The sequence below is a fragment of the Eucyclogobius newberryi genome, unplaced genomic scaffold (assembly GCF_026437365.1).
Source record: "Eucyclogobius newberryi isolate DKJ021-1_F unplaced genomic scaffold, fEucNew1.0.hap1 SCAF_19, whole genome shotgun sequence".
Classification (NCBI taxonomy): Eukaryota; Metazoa; Chordata; class Actinopteri; order Gobiiformes; family Gobiidae; genus Eucyclogobius; species Eucyclogobius newberryi.
Window position 1 is genome coordinate 26,119,579 of NW_027315823.1, and position 20,291 is coordinate 26,139,869.

The 20,291-nt window shown below is 38.8% G+C and overlaps 1 protein-coding gene across 2 annotated transcripts in view; it reads left to right on the plus strand.

The window, feature by feature from the left end:
- The window catches only part of sema3fa (sema domain, immunoglobulin domain (Ig), short basic domain, secreted, (semaphorin) 3Fa), a 71,968-nt gene that overhangs the window by 29,413 nt on the left and 22,264 nt on the right, over positions 1–20,291 (plus strand). The window contains exons 3-7 of one of the 2 annotated variants that reach the window (XM_072452473.1): positions 10,986–11,146; positions 11,236–11,298; positions 15,665–15,784; positions 18,829–18,918; positions 19,822–19,915. In XM_072452473.1, the coding sequence (XP_072308574.1) occupies positions 10,986–11,146; positions 11,236–11,298; positions 15,665–15,784; positions 18,829–18,918; positions 19,822–19,915 (528 nt within the window). The remainder of the gene's footprint in view (positions 1–10,985; positions 11,147–11,235; positions 11,299–15,664; positions 15,785–18,828; positions 18,919–19,821; positions 19,916–20,291) is intronic. The other variant, XM_072452474.1, reaches the window with a different exon arrangement.

Sequence of the window (20,291 nt, forward strand, 5' to 3'; positions counted from 1 at the left end):
TTTATTATGAATCAAGTCAAATCTTGTGCCGTGTCTCGTGTGTTTCATTCCTTCAAAGTAGTGGAAACTTGCGGTGAGAAAAGAAAGCCAAATACAATAGAGAAAAATATGCTTTTCATGTTGAGATGTATTTATTTGTTTCAGACCTAATGAAGCTGAAGGAGGAAAGTAAATGTATCTAGTTACTTGGAACCTTTTACCTTTTGCAATGACCCAGAAAAGCCACACTTGCAAAGACGGACCAACACTGCACATCATCTGTTCACGGAGATCTCAACAGGTGGACGCAGCAGCAGCAGCTCAGTTTACCAGCAGATGTGGGTCAGATTCTGTAAAAAAGCCAGGTTTGGGTTTGATCCAAGAAAGGCATTAGAGTGAAGACAAACCCAAAGAGAAGGAAGAGAAAGAGGAGATGTATTAACTGCATGAGTGCGTGTGCGTCTGGCAGCCATTACAAAGACCTTGTGAGGAGGAGGAGGAGGCAGTGAAACTCTCCAGGTCCGGTTATCCTCATTGACAGACACTTGTGCCATATTATTGCAGCGTTTACCAGCTGCTTGTAAATACGGCCATTTAACACAATGTCAAGGCTGGTCAGACTTTGTAACATTTTCCTGGCTCTAAAGACGTGGTTCTTAAAAGTTCCCACATGCACCGAGTATCATCTTAACTCAATTGTATCGTCTTTATTGGACTACAAAACTAAAAGTTATTTGGCTACTGCTTTTGATCTTTGATTTAGCCTGCACTAAACTAGAACTAAAACTTAAAGCCAAGCCTGAATCTTGTATTACAATCAAAGTATGGCCCATGTTGTGCGAAATCAGGAAAGAATAAGGACTAAACCAATAATTAAATGAGGATTTCATGTCAAGAACCGAACCAAGATTAATTTTGGACTAAATCAAGGTTTAATCTCAGACTACATCATGATTAAACTAGGATTAATCTACCATATATAGCTAAAGTTGGACTAAACCAAGCCTAAACCAGAAGTAATGTTGAACTGAACTGCAAAGCTACCAGACTAATCAAAAGAATAATCGCCAATTTACCAAAATATTTTAGTTGAAGCCTTAATTACACCAAATGCCAAATGGACTGCGCGCGGTTTTGCACTTTAGATGAAAAAGGTGTGAGTCGGGTACGCGCCGTCGTGCTTGCGCCTCAGAGAAACGCCGCTTAGAGTCCAGGAGGAATGTGTTTGAAGGGATGAGTCGCGGTGCTGACAGCGGGATCAGGAGCTTGGAGGTGGGCTGTTATCTCAACACGCCAGAGGCACAAAGTCAAAAGCAAATGTGTCTTAGCCTGCCATGCTTTGGAAATAGTTGACATTTTTTCCCTGGCTTTGATTAAGAAATGTTAATTGTGTGGATGAAATTGTCCCAGTGTCTTTGTTGAGCTTAGTTGAAAGCTGCAAATTGTGTGTTAAAAGCGATATTTGTAATAGTAATGGTTTCTCAGTGGTCTGCTAATGTTAATTTGGAAAAATGAAATAGGTTTCCAAATGTGCTTTTATAATTATGTTAAATTGCCCAACCCGTAATTGCAGATAATGAGAAACTTCAATTTCCATAAACGGGGTAATTATTCTATTTGAGGCAGTTTAACTATTTGAAAATACGCTTTATTTGTTGAATTTTCTACAAAGAAATGATTAATCTTTGTTGTTGACCATAATGATGTTATTGGTGGTTTGTGAGGATGAACTGGCAACTTTTGGTTCACTTTTAAGATGAAAAGCGCCATTGGAACAGATTTTTTCTCCTGCTTTGATCAAAAACAGTATAACAGTGTTTATATCCATGCCCGATATTGGCTGAGAAGCATAAAGTGCTGGAGCTGCTCTTCTGTGAATGATACTACAACTTCTATAAGAACTTTTGACAATTCCTTACCATGTGATAGAATTACATGCTGAATTTTTTATTGTAAGGCCTTTATTATTCTTGCCTGGGATCCAGAATACACACGTCTTCAATACTTTACGGTTTGTTTTGATACAGGCAGACCACACGTGTCTCTTATTGGCTAATCCACCTGTCAGTCACGCCCATCTGAACTCAGGGAGATGAAGAAGATTCACATTCATCACTAAATAAAGAGGACAACCACAGCCAATAAAAGCATGTGGTTTGAAGCAGAGATCAGACCTAAACATAATAAATTGGACTGTTTTTTTGTGTCAAATGGCACTAATTTAAAGTTTATGTTTGGGAAATTTATACTGAAATCCATTTTATTTGTTTTTATAAGACAGAAACGAGAAAGAAACTATGGTTTTTAAGTTGTTTTCTGGCATATATTGCAGCTCTAGTTTGTGCTTTTTTCAAATTCTTACTGTACACTTTCTTTTGCATGATGTTGCCTTGTGGTTTTACAGTTTGCATTCAAAAACAGCAAACACACAATATCAGAGCGTAATATCAGAGCATAACATCAGAGCATAACATCAGAGCATAATATCAGAGCATAACATCAGAGCATAATATCAGAGCATAATATCAGAGCATAATATCAGAGCATAACATCAGAGCATAATATCAGAGCATAATATCAGAGCATAACATCAGAGCATAATATCAGAGCATAATATCAGAGCATAATATCAGAGCATAACATCAGAGCATAATATCAGAGCATAACATCAGAGCATAACATCAGAGCATAATATCAGAGTATAATATCAGAGCATAATATCAGAGCATAACATCAGAGTATAATATCAGAGCATAACATCAGAGCATAACATCAGAGCATAACATCAGAGCATAACATCAGAGCATAATATCAGAGCATAACATCAGAGTATAATATCAGAGCATAACATCAGAGTATAATATCAGAGCATAACATCAGAGCATAACATCAGAGCATAACATCAGAGCATAACATCAGAGTATAATATCAGAGCATAATATCAGAGCATAACATCAGAGTATAATATCAGAGTATAATATCAGAGCATAATATCAGAGCATAACATCAGAGCATAATATCAGAGCATAATATCAGAGCATAATATCATAATATAACATCAGAGCATAACATCAGAGCATAATATCAGAGCATAATATCAGAGCATAATATCAGAGCATAATATCAGAGCATAACATCAGAGCATAATATCATAACATCAGAGCATAACATCAGAGCATAATATCAGAGCATAATATCAGAGCATGATATCAGAGTATAATATCAGAGCATAATATCAGAGTATAATATCAGAGTATAATATCAGAGCATAACATCAGAGTATAATATCAGAGTATAATATCAGAGCATAACATCAGAGCATAATATCAGAGTATAATATCAGAGTATAATATCAGAGCATAACATCAGAGCATAACATCAGAGCATAATATCAGAGTATAATATCAGAGTATAATATCAGAGCATAATATCAGAGCATAACATCAGAGTATAATATCAGAGCATAATATCAGAGTATAATATCAGAGCATAATATCAGAGTATAATATCAGAGTATAATATCAGAGCATAATATCAGAGCATAATATCAGAGCATAATATCAGAGCATAATATCAGAGCATAATATCAGAGCATAATATCATAATATAACATCAGAGCATAACATCAGAGCATAATATCAGAGCATAACATCAGAGCATAATATCAGAGTATAACATCAGAGCATAATATCAGAGCATAATATCAGAGCATAATATCATAATATAACATCAGAGCATAACATCAGAGCATAATATCAGAGCATAACATCAGAGCATAACATCAGAGCATAATATCATAACATCAGAGCATAATATCAGAGCATAATATCAGAGCATCAGAGCATAACATCAGAGCATAATATCAGAGCATAATATCAGAGCATGATATCAGAGTATAATATCAGAGCATAATATCAGAGTATAATATCAGAGTATAATATCAGAGCATAACATCGGAGTATAATATCAGAGTATAATATCAGAGCATAATATCAGAGTATAATATCAGAGTATAATATCAGAGTATAATATCAGAGTATAATATCAGAGCATAACATCGGAGTATAATATCAGAGTATAATATCAGAGCATAACATCAGAGCATAACATCAGAGTATAATATCAGAGCATAATATCAGAGTATAATATCAGAGCATAATATCAGAGTATAATATCAGAGCATAATATCAGAGCATAACATCAGAGTATAATATCAGAGCATAATATCAGAGTATAATATCAGAGCATAATATCAGAGTATAATATCAGAGCATAATATCAGAGTATAATATCAGAGCATAACATCAGAGCATAATATCAGAGTATAATATCAGAGCATAATATCAGAGTATAATATCAGAGTATAATATCAGAGCATAATATCAGAGCATAATATCAGAGTATAATATCAGAGTATAACATCAGAGCATAATATCAGAGTATAATATCAGAGCATAACATCAGAGCATAATATCAGAGCATAATATCAGAGCATAATATCAGAGTATAATATCAGAGCATAATATCAGAGCATAACATCAGAGCATAACATCAGAGCATAATATCAGAGCATAACATCAGAGCATAATATCAGAGCATAATATCAGAGCATAATATCAGAGCATAATATCAGAGCATAATATCAGAGCATAATATCAGAGCATAATATCAGAGCATAACATCAGAGCATAACATCAGAGCATAATATCAGAGCATAATATCAGAGCATAATATCAGAGCATAACATCAGAGTATAATATCAGAGCATAATATCAGAGCATAATATCAGAGCATAACATCAGAGCATAATATCAGAGCATAACATCAGAGCATAATATCAGAGCATAACATCAGAGCATAACATCAGAGCATAATATCAGAGCATAACATCAGAGCATAACATCAGAGCATAATATCAGAGCATAACATCAGAGCATAACATCAGAGCATAATATCAGAGCATAATATCAGAGCATAACATCAGAGCATAACATCAGAGCATAATATCAGAGCATAATATCAGAGCATAACATCAGAGCATAACATCAGAGCATAATATCAGAGCATAACATCAGAGCATAACATCAGAGCATAATATCAGAGCATAATATCAGAGCATAACATCAGAGCATAATATCAGAGCATAACATCAGAGCATAACATCAGAGCATAATATCAGAGCATAATATCAGAGCATAACATCAGAGCATAACATCAGAGCATAATATCAGAGTATAATATCAGAGCATAATATCAGAGCATAATATCAGAGCATAATATCAGAGCATAATATCATAATATAACATCAGAGCATAACATCAGAGCATAATATCAGAGTGGTATTTTTGCAACATACTCTTGCTGCTTGGAATGTCCAAATAAATGAGTTATTGATCAAATCTGTCCGACTGAGGTACGGGAGAGCACGATGGCGTTTGAAGACCCTCGCTGTCCCCCACTGTCCCTCTCTGTCCTTCACTGTTCCTCTCTGTCCTTCACTGTCCCTCTCTGTCCTTAACTGTCCCTCTCTGTCCTTAACTGTCCCTCGCTGCCCCGTTGTCCCTCTCTGTCCCTCTCTGTCCTTCACTGTTCCTCTCTGTCCTTCACTGTCCCTCTCTGTCCTTCACTGTTCCTCTCTGTCCTTCACTGTCCTTCACTGTCCCTCTCTGTCCTTCACTATCCTTCACTGTCCCTCTCTGTCCTTCACTGTCCCTCTCTGTCCTTCACTGTCCCTCTCTGTCCTTCACTGTCCCTCTCTGTCCCTCTCTGTCTTTCACTATCCTTCACTGTCCTTCACTGTCCCTCTCTGTCCTTCACTGTCCCTCTCTGTCCCTCTCTGTCTTTCACTATCCTTCACTGTCCTTCACTGTCCCTCTCTGTCCTTCACTGTCCTTCACTATCCTTCACTGTCCCTCTCTGTCCTTCACTGTCCCTCTCAGTCCTTCACTGTCCCTCTCTGTCCTTCACTGTCCCTCTCTGTCCCTCTCTGTCCTTCACTATCCCTCTCTGTCCTTCACTGTCCCTCTCTGTCCTTCACTGTCCCTCTCTGTCTTTCACTATCCTTCACTGTCCTTCACTATCCTTCACTGTCCCTCTCTGTCCTTCACTGTCCCTCTCTGTCCTTCACTGTCCCTCTCTGTCCCTCTCTGTCCTTCACTATCCTTCACTGTCCCTCTCTGTCCTTCACTGTCCCTCTCTGTCCTTCACTGTCCCTCTCTGTCCCTCTCTGTCCTTCACTATCCTTCACTGTCCCTCTCTGTCCTTCACTGTCCCTCTCTGTCCTTCACTGTCCCTCTCTGTCCCTCTCTGTCTTTCACTATCTTTCACTGTCCTTCACTATCCTTCACTGTCCCTCTCTGTCCTTCACTGTCCCTCTCTGTTCTTCACTGTCCCTCTCTGTCCTTCACTGTCCCTCTCTGTTCTTCACTGTCCCTCTCTGTTCTTCACTGTCCCTCTCTGTCCTTCACTGTCCCTCTCTGTCCTTCACTGTCCCTCTCTGTTCTTCACTGTCCCTCTCTGTCCTTCACTGTCCCTCTCTGTCCTTCACTGTCCCTCTCTGTCCTTTACTGTCCCTCTCTGATAATGTGTTCTGAGGAGTGTTTGATTGTAAAATGCAGTGTCTGTCTGTCAGCTCGTCCGCTCTGTCCCTCGGCCTGAGCTGCAGACTCCTGTTCAAAGTGAGAATGTGAGTGCAGAGGTGATAAATGGGGGCCGTCCCGGGGCAAGTCTGGGTCCTGGGAGTCTGAGACCACGGCTCTGTCTGTCTCAGAGTCTTTGGTTTAACAAGAATGTATTTTAGGACAACTCAAATCCACAAATAGATGTATAAGCTATGTGATTAAAACAACAACAACTGTGGGTCATTTTACCACCGAAAATATCACAATAATATTGAAACTACTTTATGCCAAAAGTAATTCCATTAAATATTGTTATTGATTATTAGAATTAAAAAGATATGACCTCAAATAAAGAAAAACTTAAGCAGTTTGTGTCAGTAATGAGTCGTGGATGTTAATTATTCAACCTTCTTTTGCACTGAAGAAAAGGTTTCTTATAAAACCAAAGAAAACTTATGCACAATGAATATTGAGCCTCTAAAAATATGTTTATTTTATTAAACGATAAGTGGACATAATAATTGTCATGACAGTCCTAATGATGAATGATCAAAGCTGGTGTTTGCTAAAAATAATGTTTCCAATCCACAATTATGTTTTTAATCATTTTCAACTTTCTAAAAAAGATAAATAAAGCTCTATCTGCTTCATTTTATTATTCTGAACCCACTCTGCTTTCTGCTCCACCTAATTTTCTGTTGAACCAATTATTGCCTTTAATCTGCACCATGTGATCGAAGTACGTTTTATTGAAATGCGTTAATGCTCCTGACTCGGCCTACGGCCAACAAAATCTTTAAATCAAAAATAATAATTTTATTTATGCTGTGAAGTTTAGTCATTTTGATTAGACTTTGATTTATGTTTGTTAATTTGAGTATATTTTAAACATAAAGAGGAGAACTATTGCTTTTAAGCGAGGACTGAAATATGAACAATTAATCCCATGCATTTCAAAACCTTTCGTCATTTAAAGTCCAAACAGGTTTTTGATCAAATGTGGATCAGGAAGAAGTTGATGAGAATATGATGGACAATGGGGATGAATTCACATTAAATAAGTAACTTGAAAACTTGAATAAAACAACAATTCTATTCTCCCATAAAGAAAGTTGCATCAAGTTTTGGCCACAAGACCCAGCATGCACTGGGACGGTTTGCAGCCGAGTGTGAAGCGGCTGGGATGAGAATCAGCACCTCCAAATCCGAGGCCATGGTTCTCGACCGGAAAAAGGTGGCTTGCCCTCTTCAGGTGGGTGGGGTGTCCTTGCCCCAAGTGGAGGAGTTCAAGTATCTCGGGGTCTTGTTCACGAGTGAGGGAAGGATGGAGCGTGAGATCGACAGGCGGATCGGTGCAGCGGCTGCAGTGATGCAGTCGCTGCATCGGACCGTTATGGTAAAGAGGGAGCTGAGCCGAAAGGCAAAGCTCTCTATTTACGGGTCGGTCTACGTTCCTACCCTCACCTATGGTCATGAGCTTTGGGTAGTGACCGAAAGAACAAGATCGCGGATACAAGCGGTCGAAATGAGTTTCCTCCGCCGTGTGGCTGGGCGCTCCCTTAGAGATAAGGCGAGGAGCTCGGCCACACGGGGGGAGCTCGGAGTAGAGCCGCTGCTCCTCCACCTCGAGAGGAGCCAGCTGAGGTGGCTCGGGCATCTGTTCCGGATGCCTCCTGGGCGCCTCCCTCGGGAGGTGTTTCAGGCATGTCCCACCGGGAAGAGGCCCCGGGGAAGACCCAGGACACGCTGGAGAGACTATGTCTCTCGGCTGGCCTGGGAACGCCTCGGGATCCCCCCGGAGGAGTTAGAGGAAGTGTCTGGGGAGAAGGAAGTCTGGGAGTCGCTGCTCAGACTGCTGCCCCCGCGACCCGGCCCCGGATAAGCGGGTGGATGGATGGATACAAGAATCTTGACACATTTATAGTAAAGGAAGAGAGTCTTGGGTGGCCTTGGGCTAACGCAGAGATAATAATAGCTGACTTGATCCACTTGGGCGGCACAGAAATGTTGTGGCACGACTGAAGGATTTCACAGTTTCTAAGCTTACTTTCCATGTCGCTTTCTCATAAGATTCACATCCACATTTCAACGTTCACAAGTCGCACTTTACATTGGATTGAAACCTTACACTTTTTGTTATTTGGACTCGACTTTGGAGTGAGTTGGTTGTTTTAGTCCGACTGAGGTGGAACATGTAGATCCTTTATCAGGCAGTAAGATTTTCTCTGCAAGAACATCTGCAGCTATCTCTGGTTGCACTTTCCCAAGCTCAGTCTGAAAACATTAGACGGAGTTAATGGGACAACCAGGAGGAAAGCTGTTTCAACACCCTCCAAACACCTACACCTCTGTTTTTCTCATTTAAAACCAGCAGCGGGCCCAAATCTGCTGTGGAGTAATGTGATTTTAAGTCGGGGGCTTACGAGGTGCGATACAAGAGCGGATTATGTCAAACTCTTTTCCCTGTCACACAATATTTAAAATGGCGTCGATATCACCTAATATTCCAGATATTCCAGGTTTTCTCCAAAAAGTAGGTGTAGTGTTTGTCAGTCCAGCCAAACCTCATTCGTTATAAGTGATGTGCGTCCGGAGCTCTTTACACCAGGAAAAAACGGACTCTGAAACCAACTCTGTCATAACCTTCAATATGTAATTAAAATGTTGAGTTTACTTCGATGAATCAGTCAATGGAGTTTGTTTTAGTTCTTTTATTTCATTTACATTATAAGGATTATAATATGGGACAACAGCAGAAGGGTGAAGGTCTGGAGGGAGGTAGCTTAAGTATTTTTTTTGTATTTATATATAAAAAGGCACATTAAACTCAGACGCAGATTTGTCTTATTACATAGTTTCCTAATCTTTTTTCTACATTCGTTTTTTGCATGATTTCCGGTGCAGTTTGGGTCAGCTACATAAAGATAAGGCTTGTCAAAAGTACACAAATCAGATACTAATCAATATTAAAACGAATATTGAAACTAAATGAAATCACATAAACAGAAGGACATTTGACATTTCCTGGACAGTTTTAGAATGATCTAGAGCTTCATCAGAACTAGTAGTAGACCACATTTCAACATGATAAAAGTACAGTACTATTATTAAGGGTTGAAAATGGCATTCTATTGTTTAAAAAAATTGTGTTTTTTTTGTATCACTGTGGTGCCAAAATTGGTACAGCATATCGGGCCTATTCTTTGGTATCAAAATGAAGTTTGGAATTTTAGTATCGTGAAAACACTAATAGAGATATCGTTTTGCCACGGCCGCTTTTGAATCGACAAAACAATGTTTTTAGACGAGCAAGAATTGATTTAGTCGACTACAGTCTTATAATGTAATACTTTGTTTCTTGAGAGATTATTTTTCTTCAAACTTTATGTTGTTCATGGCCTGTTTTCTGCATTTAAATTGTTTTGTAGTGACCATTTTTTCTAGTTGTTATACATTTTGATATTTGAATTGTAAAGAAAAAAGCAGAGTAATTCTTGGTACTGAACAGAACGGATTAAGGATGATTGCTCCAAGGCTATGTATTTTAATTAGCATCATATTTCATCCACAGCAAGCCAACTGTGTTTCATATATTACTGTGCCAGAAAAATGTGGATACCAAATCTGATCTTTGTATCTATTTAAAACTTGGCCTCTTTGGGGTTTGTGTCTCTGATGTTACTAAAACAGTAAAATAGTTAACCCTTAAGCGGTGCGGTGTGGCATAATGTCAGTTTGTGAACGTGGCATGAAACGTTGTACATTCACTTTCTTTTTGCCACCATTGAATCTCATCCAAGACCGCTGGCAAAACCACAGAGCACGTCTCTCTGGGATCATAAAGAACTCACATCATTCTATACTTCACAATGTAGTGTTGAAGATAATATATTAGATCATATTTTACAAATAATCATGCCTGAAAATGTCTTGGTTGATTCAGTAACTCTTTTTTTTTTTTACTTAATTACAAAAATACCACTGACTGTGCAATATTTACACACATTTATATCTCAATATATTTTGGGAGTATCTCAATAACAATATTCACATGATATTATGCAACGGAAATGTGTAAAAACGTATTTTTAAACATGATAGTTGAGGTTTATGAATGGGACAAAAGTGAAATGTCTTGAAAATGTATCACAAAAGTGCAAAAATATAACCATCAACCAATTTTATTTTTAATCAAGTGTTATTGTTGCATTTTTATCATAAACAATGTACATGATATTCAAATGTTGCATACCTACACTGTACTGCCCATCTCTACTGTGAAAACAAATTATGAAGGAGAACCATTATAACGTTGATTTAGCATAATATGACTTGTTTAATGAATGAACTGTTGTACCCTTATGTCTATGCCAATGTTTTCCACAGAACTTAAATCCACTGGCACGGCTCACCACTTCTCGTTTCTCCTCAACTCCACGGACTATCGGATACTGCGCATGGACGAGGACCACGACCGCATGTATGTGGGCAGCAAAGACTACATCCTGTCTCTGGACCTGCACGACATCAACAAGGAGCCGCTCATTGTAAGAAAGAACGTATTGAGGTGCTAGGATTTCATGTACTGTTTTGCAAGGCGGCTAACCACAATTTTTTACCTTTATTTTCCCTCTAGATCCACTGGCCTGTTGCTCAGCAGAGGAGGATGGAGTGCGTGTTGTCGGGAAAAGACACCAATGTAAGTACGCAAGGGTGACGTGTACTTCATTTTACAGTTGTATCTGTAAAAGGATGTGAGATGTCTTTTGGGCTTTATTATTGAGGATTACATTATGAAGAGAAGCCCGCTCCAGTTGTATCTTTGGCTGCTGCTCAACGCTGGAATAATGGATTGTGGTCTTATTTCAGCAGTGGTTTGTTTGCCTACACCACCCAATTTCTCAAACATTTGGAGTAAAGACAATGGCCAAAAACGTACGAAAGAAAGCATAGAATAAGGTTAAAAAGTCAAATGCAGGAACATATAGGTCAGATAAAAGAGTTAATTTGCCTCTCAGTCCTGGACCATCTGCATCATGTCCGTCCATGGGAATAGGAGCTTTCCTTCACTAGGGTTCTCCTCCAGGTCTTTTTACCACGGTTTTGTTGTTGTTGTTGTTGTTGTTGTTGTTGTTGTTGTTGTTGTTGTTGTTGTTGTTGTTGTTGTTGTTGTTGTTGCAGAAGGAGGGTCTAAGGACAGGTGATGCTCTGAGACAGTTATCTATTTGCTTAATTCCTGTGAACGTCGGTTAATCAGCTTCTCGATTACTGACCAATGACTGTTCTGCTGGTAAAACCCAACATTTTATGCAGCCCCTGCATAAAAAAGCAAACATTTTTGTTCTATTTGAGGACACGGAATTTGCTTTTCAAATCCATGGACCTGTTTCTATTATCAAAGGTGCATTATGTGACTCTCTGATGAAAGGTCCACCAGCTTGTTATTGCTTTAGTAGAATTTTAGAAGGCGGGAGACTACTTGGATGTGAAGAGGTTTCAGTGCAGAGACCAATCTCATATACAAAGTTGAAAAACCGAGACAGTCAAAAAGTTCAAATTTATAAAAGCCTTTACAGTTTTTTACGATTGAATAAACACAATTTTGATGGTTTTGTTTTATTTAGCAAAACCCTACACACAATTAGCACAACCACAAACCCAATTATCAAAACACTTTATCTCCTTTGCAAAATGAAACACTCTTGTAAAAACTCTACACTAATTGATCAAAACCATATTTTCTTACCATATGAAACACACACGTTGCATATGATTTAACTATGTTTGCACCAGTTACACACCAGTTACACACTGCTGTGGAAAACCTTAAACACTTTTGGCTAATCCTGCTTCTAAGTGCACAGAGTCGTATGGGCGAAGTTCACCGTGAATTTGCAAAACATGGCTCGGATTTGCACAACTGGAAACACAATGTCTGCTCACACTTTGTGCAAAACAACACGCACAGTGAACACTACACACACTTGTGTGCATGACTGTAGACACCACACAGGACACAAGACTAATGCTGTTGACAACGTCATTTATTTTTTTCCATATACTCAAGCCAACATGGCGAAAAAGAAAAAAAATCCCAGTTTTCATGAACATTACATTTTATCCAGTACAAAAAAGGACCCTCCCAAACTCCTCCCCCTCTTCCTCCTGCTTGAAGTCTTCCTCTTCCTCTACCTTTACCCCTACCTCGAACCTCCACCTCTGGCACGGCCTCTGCCTCCTTCTTCTCTTTCTCCTCTTCCTCCTTCTCATCCTCACTCTTCCTCTTCCTTCCATTTTGGTTCAGTTTGGTGAACTCACATGCTGCATTTTTATAGTGCTTAAACCTGATTGGTGTGTCTACAATTAGGCGATCTTGTGTTTGGTCACCTAATGGCAGTGTTCAATGAGCTGGCACATGGGTGTGGTCATTTGACAGTCAGTGCTTTAGAATTGCAAGGAAGTGACATCTTGATAAACTTCTGTGTCTAAATACATACAACTGTGTTCAGTGTTGTAAATCACTGTGTGTATTGTTTTGCACAAAGTGTGAACTGACTCATTGTGTTTACAGTGGTGCAGATCTGTGGCCGAGTTTTGCTCCTTGAGTGTAAGGTTTTGATAATTGGGCTAAACTTTAGATTTTAGTGTTTATTCAATCGTATCTGTATTACCACATTGCAGATTAAGATCAAATTATGCTACTGTGTATTTGTATTTGTATTTGTATTTGCGGAGGAGAAGAAGTACAGTTGTTACACACAGCACCTTCAACTCAATTAAGATCAATATTGCAATTTACAATGAACAAACTGGAAAATAATGCACAGTATGTGTCACCAATTAGTACAAAACACCAGTAACATTTATGTTTAAGTAGTGCTATTGCAGTACGTCATTCCTATTTTATAAGCATTTATTAACTTGATTTTATATTGTCCATGCAGAGATTCTAGATATTTAATGTGATAATGGTCTTTGGAACAGATCTACATTTCAGTGCATATAAATTACTGCATTAAATTCATAGAAAAACAGGTTTCTTTGCACATTATGAGGTGTGATCAGGCCGATAATGTCTCCAATACCAACTTTGTCCAACTGGTTTATATATTTATACATTTATATTTATATTTCTATGCGCTCGATGAACCGCCTCCGGCCACATCATATTGCCCGTGTACCTCGACCTGTTTTTGAGATTTGAGATGAGGTTTGAAATTTCACCACAACAATATGAAATTGGCTTCATGGAGACGTGTTGGCAATCGTAGCCGCTCTTTAGGGAATGACAGATGATGACAATTGGAACGCGATCCAGAAGGAGACGGCGCTTCAGCCTGAGAGGTCAAAGGCAATCATCCCATGTGTGTGTGTGCGCGTGTGCTTGTGTGTGTGTGTGTGTGTGTGTGCTCTCAAGGGGGGAAATGAAGAATACAAAACGCACACTAAACACACTATCCCCAAAAACCTCTGACCACGCTGCATCTGTCGCCCCTCTAAGATCTGCCAAGATGTCTCCTCTAACCCGTCACTCCCAAATGTCCCGAGCACAATCCCTTTTATGACACCACATCCTTTCTTCAACACCAGCTGTCACGAGCAGCAGATATGACGGACCAATCAGGAAAGATATCGCTAGTTGAAATACATTTTAGGATTTTTAGAGCTGGAGGAGATTGAGCTGAATATAAACAGACAGCTGGACTGCTAAATAGGGATTATAAAGTTTTTTTTTTTTTTTTTATCAGAGGTTCTTAGAGAGCGCACTTGTTTTGTGTCCCGTATTTTAAAGTCCAAATCTCTTTTAGCAACATTAAATACATAATGTTGTGTCTTCACAAAATACCATTGTTGTTTTATTTTTTTTTATTTTTTTCACTTGGATTTACTTACAATGGATTACATTAATCTGTTTGTTTTCATCAAATCTACTTTGTTCCCTTAGATTTCCTATGGCAGTGCATGCATACTGTCACTTTCACCATAGGCAGGACAATGCAAGTTTATTTATGAAACACAGTTTTTACACAACGGCGTTCAAAGTGCTTTGAAAAGGAAGATACATGAAAAAGATTTTTACAAACTTAACAACGGTTACTGCCAGAGATGGGGCTTCAAGCACTGAATCATCACTCTCAATAGAGATGAAATAGAACTACAAAACAGATACAAACATAAATGATAATTATAAAAGAAAATCATTTCAATTGTATTATACAAAGTCCTTTTTGGTCCAGTGTTTGCATAGTGTAGATTTTCAATTATAAGTTCACAGAGGTTTTTAAAACAATCATATTTGGCAGGTTTTCCTCAAAAACCATCATCACTTTATATCGTTGTAATCCAAATCTTTTTTTTTTCTCTGTTATTGACTCTGACAGAAGTTTGAGGTGGGTTTCAGATTCCTGGTGCTTTTCTTGGTCCCACAGTTTGGGTGTTTGGAAACATTGACTGTGTGGTTCTGAGTCCTGAGCCAGAGCCCGGGCCAGAGCCAAACACAACGCAGGCAGCAGCGGGACGAGAGACGGACTGAGCCAGAGCCAAGCAGAGCGCCATTAACCACCAGGGGGGCACATATTAGAGACAAGACCCCCATTTTTGATTGTATTTTACGCTGATTCTCGTCTGAATATGTTCAATGTACTCTGTACTCTTTTTAAAGAAATGCCTTTTCCTTTGTAGAAAAAGTTATGTAAAATACAACTTTTTAAACACTGTAAAAACAGATAAGCGCCTTTTTTTTTTTTTTTTTTTTTTAAGTAATCAAAGGCTTGCTGTATGTATTTAGTCCAGACAAATTTATACGAAAGAATAGAGTAACTTGAGGTAAAAACGGTAATAATACTCCAGTGTTTCTTCAATGAGGGACTGTGGCTGTGGTGCATGCTCATTGTTCTTTGTTCAATCTGGGCTTGTATAAACTGTAAACCCATAAAAAGTCTAACAAGTTCCTCCAATCAAGAGAAACTTAATTTACCTCCCTGCAATTAGAGCTGAGCAATAAGCAATACTTTAAATTCCTGTGTCTGCATGACTGAAGAACATATTGCTTGTTTGTGTTTCAGGGCGAATGTGGAAACTTCATCCGTCTGATCGAGCCGTGGAACCGCACTCACCTGTACGTGTGCGGGACGGGCGCGTACAACCCCATCTGCACCTACGTGGACCGTGGGCGGAGGTCTCAGGTAACCCTAGAAACCAACTTTGACCTTTACCGCCCTCTTCAATTACAGTCATATCTGTCAATCAATCTCGGGTCAGGAGGCGTCCTTCTGCCCCTCAGCTCTGTGTCTCCTCTTCATTTTCTGCTTCTTGGCTTTCATCGATTCATTCAACTTCGCGGTCTGGAGGTCTATGAGAAAACCTTTCCTTTCTAGAGTTCAATTATTGGTGGAAAATTGCGGTAGGTGTGGGACCTGCATGCCACAAATCAGAGATAACAATCTTCTCTCGCTGTTGACGAAAGCACTGACTGAGAATCTCTAGAGGAAACATGTTAGAAACTAAAAATGTGTGATATGCAATAACTATAGTGAGTATTGTGGATTTTAAAAAAGTATTCAGGTGGATTCAGGCTCTGGTTATCATAACATAAGTCCGACTCTCATTGTGCAGAGTAATCCATCCACTAAAGCCCTGATTTAACCTAAAGGAAAAAAATATATATACATATATCTTATATGGACATTTCGCTCGATTCTCATCCTGCACATATTCTTCGTAATACATGTAAGATGCCGTTTAAATGTTCCAATAGCTCGCTTGAAAACTAGAGGCGATAAATATTAGCACCACAAAGTTTCCTATTTTTTAAATTGTGATTAAAGGCCCATTTCTTTGCACTGCCCTTCAATAGCAAGGCACTGAGTTTCCTTGTAGGTTGTGTTCATGACATAAGATAAGATAAGATAAGATATTCCTTTATTGTCCCACATGGGGAAATTTCATTGGTGCAACGCAGGTAGATACAGAGGCAGATACAGAAGAACAGATCACTTATAGGAAGTCTGAAAAACACTTTCAGTAGAAGATCTCCTATAAATAAATAAAAACTCCCATAGACAAATAAATAAATAAATACATAAATACCATTGCATGTGATCACGACAGTAATTGCACATGAATATGTGTCACGACAGCACATAGATTGCACATGAATTTCACATGAATTGCACATGAATTCCAACAGCAATAGAAATAATGTAATAATTCCGTATGGAGGGCAGGGGCTTATATATTATATTATATTATATATTATGTGAGAATTAATCTTTCTGAAAGAAATCCATACGTATGATCCACACGTTGAACCTTATCATTATTATTGTTAGAGATTGGCTCATTTATTATATTATATTATTATATCTTATGCTTAAAGGTCCCAAATGTTGCTATATTTCCCGTTCCATAGTCTACCCTCAGGACGTTTATTTAAATATTTTGCGTTAGCTATGAACTACCCCCCATCTCTTAAAGCGAGCTCACCCTCACCTACACGGAAATGAAGCAGCTCACTTTGGTTTGGACTCACAAACCCTCCATGAACATAAACAAGGTCAAAACACATTTTGACTGTTCAAAGGGAAATTGTGTCTAATTCTGACCCACCTTGCCGCTCAATCTAAAAATATGGGCACTCAAGAAGGTTATGAGTCCTACCATGCACCGCGAGCCTAGAGCCTGTCTCGTGTAAAGCCCATCTCTGCTGATAAACTCTCTCATCCATCATCAGCCTTGTACCCCTCAGCCCCCCTCAGCCTCCTCAGCCTTCTCAGTCCCTTCGGCCCCCCTCAGCCCTCTCGGCCCCCTCAGCCCCCCTCAGCCTCCTCAGCCCTGTCAGTCCCTTCGACCCCCCCTGAGCCCCCCCTAAGCCCCCTCGGCCCCCTTCGGTACACTGCAACTGCCGTCCGTCCACACTGCATCTGTGTCGTCTCACCATTCAGATGACAGATCAGGTTTCGATGCAATGGTCAGAGCTCTTCTTGTCATTCAGCATTTCCCAAGTCCCCAAAGCCACGTGGCTTTGCTTTGTAAGTTGTGTGTCCGTAACAGTAGATAAAAACACAACAAAATACAACTAAAGCAACAAAATAGTTGTAACACAATTTCCACTGTGTTCCACTGGCTACAACAATTCACCTGTCTTGAAATTAAGATTTTTTTTTTTTTTTATCATTGGTATAAACAGCAGAATATGTTATAGCTGTGTCAGTGACAGAGTACCGTAAATGTATATTTTGTATTATTTTATATTTTATTTTTAAGATAATTGTGATTTGTCCTACTATTCACAGTAATAAATAAAAAGGTGCTTAAAAAGTGCTGTAGAAGTGTATAAGTGCTAATATCGCATTTATGTATCTTTCAGTCCCTAAAAACAATGGTAGAGACTAATTTAAGTGATTTAAATAAGATAAAATGTGCCTGTATCCATGACAATCTAAATAAGTTTTGCCCCAGTGCAGATGTATTGTAAAAGCAGCTCCGAGGGTCAAAAGGAGATTAAGCAGTTTATTGTCCGTGAACCAGGAAGTGTGCTGGTAGCATGCTTGTTGTTGTTAACTTTACTATCGTGGCAAACCTCTGCCCTGGTCTGTAGAAGTTGTGAAAAATAGTTTAGGATTAAGATGCTAGGAATATGTTTGGAAAGTGAGGAATGTGTTTGGACCAGTTTAAAAAGAACTACTGTAGTTCTGTTTTTCACTTTTTAGACAGTAGAAATCATGTAGCCATAGCACCTTCATGCCAAAAGAGATCATTTGTATAAGGAAGTGCATAAATGGGTTGAGCATTTACCCTAGAACTAGATCGGCCTCATGCAGGTTCCTTCAACATCTGGGTACTATCTGTTTGTGTACGACTGCTTTTCAAACGTTCAAATATCACTGTGTTGTTACAAGATTCCTCATATATCATATAACATCTCATGTCCCTTTTATTCATAGTTATTATTTTTTGTTTTAATCTTTTTGTCTTTTCCACAGTTGCATGTTTTGCATGAGATTGCCAGCTGTGTTTGCACAACTCTTATCTAACTCTTTCTAATCAATATCGTCTCTGGTCTTCTCTTTCACCCTCGTCATCCAATGTTTCTCTTCAGTTGAAACGGTTTTCTTCTTTCCCATAACTTCACTTTTCTTTCATTGTCCACCTCTGGGTCATGTCACCTTGTTTGGGGGCGTCCAGTGTCAGTAATGTGGTGGCCCTCTTTCCCGTGTGTGTGTTTTAGGGCTCCCAGTTCCTACAGCCGCTTCAGTCTGGAGGAAGGACCAGTCGAGCAGCAGACCTCGGCACCACAGCAGAGCCCATGGAGGCTAAGGTGGGCTCGGGGAGGAGACTGGTGCCCACCGCAAATACTTCCTCTCTTTTTCACATATATATGCCATAGCTTTGAATAATCTAGTTATGGAAAGTGGCTTTTTCATGAAGACCGTTCAATGTCACTGTGAAAATCCAGTTACAGAAAGTGAATCTTTGTGCCCCAAGCCTGGATTGAATTGTGTACACTTGGAAGGATTTCAAATTTAAACATGTGAAATGGAATCATATTCAGCACCCATAGAATGTTTTGGAGGATTTGGGAAATTAATATAATCGAAAACAAGAAAATAATGAATTGAAAATAAATACAAAATTGACAATAATCTACTAAAGTAAACAGATTTTTATATTGGGGGATGCTCGGTTTCTTCTAGTTAACATCGACATGAGTTTTTATGTAAGATCTTAATGCATTTGATTTACATAGTGTTTTTTGGATGCCCAAAGACACTTTACATTGCACTGAGAGTAAATGGATTAGTTAATTGTGGTAGGTAATGGGCTCATCTTCCTTCTATATGGCAGACTGCTCTTTATGTTGTGGATGTCGTCTTTTTTCTTCCGTCTCTCTCTTTTTTCACCTTAACATTTTGCTTTGAAGTAGCAGACAAACTCACTCACTTACCCATAACAGATGTGGAATAATAAATATAATCAAATTCCTTTCAAATGACTAACATCAATATGCACGCTGAATCAGTGTTGGTATTGCCCTCAGCCTTTTCCATTTACCTCTGATAACTGTGTTTTTGTTCCCCTCAGAAGAACTATTTAAGTGCCTTCAGCGTCACACCTTGTCACTTAAGTGCACTCGGGGCTTATTATTCAAACTTTGAGATGCCCAAAAGTGACTCAAAACGTACAACAAGTCACAATATTGAAGTTGTTTCTACTTTTACAGGAGTACATCTTCAGACTTGAACCCGGCAAAGTGGATTCTGGGAAAGGAAAGTGTCCCTACGACCCCAAACTCAACAGTGTCTCAGCTTTGATCAGTAAGTACAGCTCCATTCAGTACAGTTACTATGGTGTGATTTTATTATGTACCCCGGGGCGTAACAACTTTTGTGTCGTAAAACATCTCCCCCATGATGTCATAATATAATCATCAAAGTGCACAGGGAATAATAATATAAACATGAATATAGATATGTACTTAAGCAGAGTTATAGGGGATAATTTATTGTGCAGCATGTATAGACGTGAGCACTTAATTCTCTTGAGGAATTTAATGGTTCTTTAACTGACTGATGAAAATGTCTTTCATTGTAGATGAGTTAATAGAACATTTATTTGTCCCATAGTGGAGTGAAAGTGTTGAAACAGCAAAAGTATAAGAAAAGTAAAAATAAATAAAAAATAAAAAAAATA